General features: G+C 29.2%; 1 protein-coding gene across 1 annotated transcript in view; it reads left to right on the plus strand.

Annotated features, from left to right (window-relative positions):
* The first annotated feature begins 465 nt into the window (after positions 1-465).
* Positions 466-7,268, plus strand: part of LOC117168051 (RNA pseudouridylate synthase domain-containing protein 2-like) — a 485,526-nt gene continuing 478,723 nt past the window's right edge. Inside the window, exon 1 of the mRNA XM_033353396.1 lies at positions 466-587. Coding sequence (XP_033209287.1) covers positions 468-587 — 120 coding nt within the window. The 5' untranslated portion in view covers positions 466-467. The remainder of the gene's footprint in view (positions 588-7,268) is intronic.

A 7,268-nucleotide genomic window follows, 5' to 3' on the forward strand; every position in this document is an offset into this window, starting at 1 on the left:
ATTTATCAATAAATGGATTTCTCTAAAATTATCATGAGGTTCCTAATTTAAAGAACTAACATCGGAAAAAAAGATTTTTCTTTCGACAAATGTTATAAAAAATGAAGAAACATAGTTTATGAACAGTAAAGAATGCTATTAATAGTAGGTACAGATTTTGCAAAAGTTTTAGTGCAAATTATCACACTGTTCTGCCATGGGGGTTTTTATTAACAAATGCAAATTCTAGACGATTTTCTCTTAAATATAGACATTTCTTGACAATAAATAGTGAGATAATTTTTCACAAGAGCAAGTATCAATCAAATTAATATTGTTTGCAAAATTTTTATTAACTCTGTAACGCTTTTAAAATGTAAATTTCGCGCCTTTAGTTTTATTTGTTTGCTGTCGGCGTTCAGTACCAAATTTGTAGCACAGATAGCGCCACAGTGTATTTTTGACACCAGATCGCCCGGTGTGTTTTGATGTACAATAAAATAAAGTTCGCGAGTGATTTATCAAAAACTGTGTTAAAATCAAAGTGTTGGTGCGCTGTTAATAAATCTAACTTGGTGCAAAGAAGTTCACCATCCATCAGTTTTTTGGTAAGTCTTATTACAATTTCTTTAAGATAAAATTGGGTTAGTAGAGGTCTTCTAACCTCAAAAAACACATGCACAATGCTTATTTAGAAACCACTTTCTCATATGATGACCGGCACAGTTTGTTTGCTATATCGTGTCTACCAAAGTTTCTAATTAAACAGCTTTGTAAGCAAAACATCGCTGGTAAGAGTGATCAACTTTTCATGCTTCCGTAGGAAAAACTTCTTGAAATGTGTTTTCCATTTGTAGGTATTAAAAAATATATTTTTGTGGTTTTCTGCAATGTTTTATAAGAATTGAAATTTAATCACTGACAATTCTGTGCTTTAAATATAATTGTATTTCTTATGAGGAAGTAACATATGTTTGAAAGTTTGGGTTGAATATTTAATTTATGTCATTACCAAATTTTTACATTTTTATGGATTTTTGTGGACACTATTTTTGCATTTAGTTGTGGGTCAAACTACAATTATGAAAAAGTGTAAATTCAAAGTGTTTTAAGGTCTGTAAAAGTAAAGTTGTACAACAAATTATTCTCCATATGATTTGTTGTTTTTTTGATTAAATAAAATTGTTTACGGAGGTGTGTTCGCCTGTATGTAAGCACGATAACTTTCGAAAGACAGATCAGATTAGATTGAGCTTTGGCCCATGTTTTTAAACATAAAAAGTAAATAACAAGTTCGTTAACCAGCTATTTTTGACCAAGGATTCTGGTTTTGTTAATAGAAAATGCTTTTTAAGAAATAAAAAATGCAATTTTCCAGAAAATTGATGAACCATTTCTCTTGAGAACCTTTTTTTGGATAAGACACATATTTTTCGGGGAAAATGTTATGAAAAATAAAAAATTTCAATTTTCGGTAAAACTATGTAAGTTACGCAAAAATTAATTGACAAAAGTTGTTCATCAAAAAAAGATATACAAATTTGTAATAAATTAGTTTTTGATAAAACACATAGTTTTCGTTTTAATCTTGATAATCACATCACAAATAAACTAATTAAATTTTTCGAAAACACACCCAAGGTAAATAAAATGTTTAATAACAAAATCAAAGCCAAAGGAGCTTTACCAAAAGAGAATTCAGAATCTCTAAATTTCGGTTGTCGATGATTTGACCTTTAATTTAAAAAATCTTATGCAAAATCATGGGGGAAGTACAATAAGCGAGCGCATAGCGGGAAGTAAATACGTTATCGAGCGCAAAGCGCGAGATTAAACAGGTATGCGCCCTATTCTTTTGTTTGAAAATGCAAGTTTTTGGTTGAGATTTAATCTCTGTTATTTGAAATGCATCTGTTTTGTTTAAAGTTCATGCTTTATGGTGGAAAAGTAATCTTTTTGGTTTGTAAATTCATCTTTCTTGGTTGTAAATGAACTCTTTTGATGGACATTTTTACAGCCATCTAAAAAATTGATCTTTTTGTCTGAAAATTAATTGTTTTAATTCAACTATCTAGCTGAAAATTTATCTTCCTCCATTGAAAATGATATTTTTTGTTCAAACTTCAACTACGGTGAAACTCTTCTATAGTGCCAATTTCGAGGCTGACGGTGGGTGGGAACTAACTCATTATAGTCCGCTCCGCTTTAGTTTGTTCATGCTTGAGTGCTCGCCTGAGTGACAGTCGCATATCCTGCGCACCCCGCGCAGCTCCTGTTACGCCTACATGCGGCGCGGCCTCAATTCTCAGAAGGGCTATAGAAGGGAGGGCTATTGAAGAGTGTCACTGTATTTCGTTTTAAATCCAACTGTTGTGTTGACAATTATTTATGTTTTTTTTTAAATTGAAATACTTTATTGCTTTTTATATTAAATTTAATATTGTATTTATAGTTATTTTATTTTAAATAATTTGTTCTATTATTTTCGTGAAAAATCACCCTCTTTACGCTTCATCGAGAGCATTTCGGGCTGTTAAGTCTGAATGATTAAAAAATGAATAATTACATATTCAAATTGTACAGTCTCAAAAATTAAAGCTATAATTAGTCAGTAGTTTCAAGTTCAAAAGATTCAAGATTAATGTTCCGGTAGTTCAAAATTAATGTACATTAAAAATTTTTCTCAATAATACTTTGATTGTAAAATGAATATTTGAAAATCAATATATCATAAACAAATAAAGTTATTAACTCAACCACTCAGTGTCAGACACTACTTTTTTCATTACCTTTAAAAATGTGATGCGTCTTTTTTTTTGGACTTTTTTCGAAATTCCAAGCGACTTTCATTATAATTTAATGCGACTAGTGCGACTTTTTGAACCTTCTATTCAATCTGAGGCCTGCGAATGTGTTAAATTTTAATTATTAATTGCAGTCTCTCGATATGAAAATTTTTTTTAATAAGCAATATATGTATATATACTTTAATTCAAAATTAGTTAAGTTTTGATACTAAATTGTTAATTTTGATTGACAAATTTAAAAATTGTTCGCTTTGGAAAATTGTAATTTTAAATGTTAAAAAATTTTACAGTATTAAAAAATGTAAGGCTTTCACTTTAAAGTTGTAGAATTAAACGGACGTTATTATTATGAAATTCGAACGTGTAGTGAAAGTTTACTTTTTTGCTCTGCCTGCACAATTATTTCTATAATCGAAACTAAATTGTACGTTACAACTGATATAGAACAAGACAAATAGGGGAGACCACCCTAAAGCTGAACGCCGTTTAATTGAAGTGTTAAAAGTTAAATACCTAATTAAAAAGTTTAATTTTTCAAGCTGATCAACTTTAAACTTAAATGTTCAAATTTTATTTTTAATTCTTACGAACAAAAAATGTAGAAATAATACTTATTTGACCGATTTCAAACTAAAATATTTAGGATTCAAATAAAACCAAATGTTTTTTTGCTAAATCTATGCAAATTAAATTTGTTTTTGCCCTCCGGCCGAAAAGCGCAACTTCCCGGCCGCTGGGCGAAACGAAGTTTCCGTTTTTCGGCGCTGTCGGGTAAAAAAATAGTTCGCCTCGGCCGACAATTACATGTGATCTGAGACATTTCATATTTTACTGACCTAGGTATGTAATATACCATTGGCGCTCAAAATTAAACTTTTTAAAAATTTATATACAAAAAAGTAAAAAGTACAAATTTTGTAAATAAGTATTTGATTATACTTAAAAGTATCACGAATTAATTATCAATGAAATTCTTAAAAGAGATAGCGATTTTAAACATCACTGAAAGAAAGGATTACTGGCACCAAGTGAATTTTACTTGGCTGCAGTAAGTGAAAGTCCTGTTTATTTTCAAACTAACATTTATTAGCGGGAAATAAATACGACCTGTTGGTCGAAGGGTAATATTTCTTTGAATCAAAGAAATATTAATTGAAGAGAAAAAATATACATTTTATACCAAATGAATGATTCATTGTTCGAAATGAATGTGGCATGAATTGGAATGAATATTTCTTTGAGATGGGGACATTTGAATTGAAGGAAAGAAATATATTTTAAGGTCAATTAAATGTTTTATAGGCTTAAAAAACTATTCCCCCACCGCAAATTTCTAAATATTTGAAGCACAAAAATATACATATTTACACAAAAGTATACATATTTTCCTAAATAAGCAACTGGATTCTTTTAACCTAAATTATAATTATCATTGTTATTAATATACATATTTAATTTAAACAAATCACATAATTTTAAATCTTGAGAACCTCAAACAGAAAAATTTGATGAAAAATTCACCCCCAGCAGGAATTGAGCTTGGGTCCATCGAGTTTAAAGTCCACAACGTTGACCACGACGCACAGTGGTCTGGAATAGAAATTTACTGTTCATAATCGCGCACAGGTCGTATTTCTTAACCGATTTAAAACTTTCCTTTTGTAAATGCTCAACAATTAATTTTTAAGAAAGTTGTGGTTTAATTTTTTTAAATTTTTTTCACGGAGCAACAATATATAAACAAATATAGTCACAAAATTGACTATTTTAGCTTTGTGAATTTTTATCTCAAGAAAAAATATAGATAGAAACTCACTATCAGCCGGAGTTATTGCACATGCATTCATAGAACATAATTAATTTTAATAATATTTAACTTAATTATTATAAACAATTTTTATAAACAAATTCTTATTAGTGTTTTTTATCATAGAAAAAATCGTTTATTTCACGCTAGTTGCTAATATTTTTCATAAGAGTCATAATTTGTAACAAAAAAATTAGCATGAGATATGCATTTGAGATACATTTCTATAAACAAATACTTTATAAACGAGTTTTTCTCATAGCTGAATTGATTTTTCTGAACAAAAGTGATTCACAATTGTCTTTAAAGCCATTTATATACTTTAAGCTTTATCAAACATAAACAATATAGATTGTTTATAACAATTTAGTTAAACAAGTCTCCTAATCGCCCTTTTCCTCGTAGAAATTTTTTTTTTCTTTAATAATTATCAGAGTGACATTTATTGCGGTGACTAACCAACGAAATTAAATAAAGAATAATTTATATGATTGTTATAAACAATTTTTTTAACAAAACTGATTAATTTTTTTTACGACCTAATTCACAAATTCCTTGAGTCCTCAGATCTTTTCATTGCATCCTTGAAGCCTGAATGGGAAAAAGTTGAAGTTGAACTTGATCAAGAACTCGATGAACTAATAGAACGAATCTAAAAATGATTCGTGTTCTGAATCGTAATTTATTTATTTTAAGTTTTTTATAATAATTTCATTATTATTATAAGTATCAATTTTTTCATTGATTCAATAACACGAATAAGATTACCACAAAAATTATTGAAGAAAAGATAACTTTTTTCTACGACCAACTGCAGATTGTCGCGCATTGTTTTAAAATTGTTATTGACAATTACGCAAATTATTATTTAATGTCCCGTATCTAATTTTGGAATCACTGTTAGTTTACTGTCGGATAATCTCATTGCAAACACTATTTTTTACAAAAAATACGAGAGCCCAAAATTTAGGACTACGAACCCAAATTAGTCCCCAATGAGCCCTAAATGATGCGAGGAGTAAAAATGGGTTTAATTATTTTCTTCATGTATTTTTTATAACGCTAAGGCGGTACAAAAATGTATAACCAAAAAGAAGGGCAAAGGAAATATCACGCAACCTTCGGTCGATGATTTTTCAGTAGCCTTAAATGGGCCTGAAATTATGCAAGAGAAAAGAAAAGAAAATATTTTGTTTTGGCAAATTTGTTTAAAGAAAAATTGTTTAAATATTAAAAAAAAATTTTTAATGATTATATTCCCAGAGCCCTTAAAGAGCCCTAAACTATTCTATAAGGTGAATTTTTAGTAAAATCATTTTTATAACGTTTTAAAGCAATCTCGAACCAACTTATTGTTAAGCTATTGTAAACACTATTTTTTACAAAAAATACGAGAGCCCAAAATTTGGGACTACGGGCCCAAATTAGTCCTCAATGAGCACTAAATTATGCAAGGAGAAAAAATCGGTTTTATTGTTTTCTTCATGTATTTTTGATAACGTTAAGGTGGCACAACACCATATATAACCAAAAAAAAGGGCAAAGGCAATATCACGAGACTTCGTTCGATGGTTTTTCAAGAGCCTTAAATGAGCCTGAAAGTATGCAAGAGAAAAGAAAAGAAAATATTTTGTTTTGGAAAATTTGTTTAAACAAAAATTGTTTAAACGTTTTTTTTTAATTTTTAATTATTATATTCCTAAAGCCCTTAATGAGCCCTAAATTATTCTATAAGGTGAATTTTTGGTAAAATCATTTTTATAACGTTTTACAGCAATCTTGAATCAACTTATTGTTATGCTATTGCAAATACTATTTTTTACAAAAAATACGAGAGTCAAAAATTTAGGACTACGGGCCCAAATTAGTCCTCAATGAGCCTTAAATGATGCGAGGAGTAAAAATGGGTTAAATTGTTTTCTTCATGTATTTTCTATAACGTTAAGGTGGCACAACACCATATATAACCAAAAAAAAGTGAAAGGGAAATATCACGCGACCTTCGGTCGATGATTTTTCAGGAGCCTTAAATGAGCCTGAAATTATGCAGGAGAAAGGAAAATATTTTTTGTTGCAAATTTGTTTAAAAAATAATTGTTATAACAATTTTTTGTAAAATTCAAATACCATATTTATGGAGCCACAAGTGAGCCTTAACATAGGGGAAAGGAAGAAAATTGTTTACTTCATTTTTACTAGAATTGTTTAAAGAAAAATTGTTTAAACAATCTTTTTAAATTTTTCATTATCATATTCCCAGAGCCTTAAATGAGTCCTAAATTATTGTATAAAGTGAATTTTCCGTGAAATCATTTTTAGCATCTTTTACAGCCATGTTCGGCCAGCTTAACGTTAAGCTAGCGAAAACACCAGTTAAAAAAAAAGAGCCCAAATTTAGGACCACGGGCCCAAATTAGCCCTAAATGAGCCCTAAATTATGAAATAGGTTATATCTCTATACCTTCATAGTGTTGTGCCAGCTTAACATACCTGGAGATATATATCTGGCTTAAATAAAAATTACTTCTGTTAAAGAATATTTTCTTGATGCTAAGAAATAGGATTCAAGTAAATTCATTTACGAGGGTGGATTGATAAGTTTCCGGCCTGACCAAGAAAAACAACGTTTTTAAGAATTTTTTTTTTTTATTTCTCAACATAATCTCCTCCAAGGC

Source organism: Belonocnema kinseyi, chromosome 2 (genome assembly GCF_010883055.1).
Source record: "Belonocnema kinseyi isolate 2016_QV_RU_SX_M_011 chromosome 2, B_treatae_v1, whole genome shotgun sequence".
Lineage (NCBI taxonomy): Eukaryota > Metazoa > Arthropoda > Insecta > Hymenoptera > Cynipidae > Belonocnema > Belonocnema kinseyi.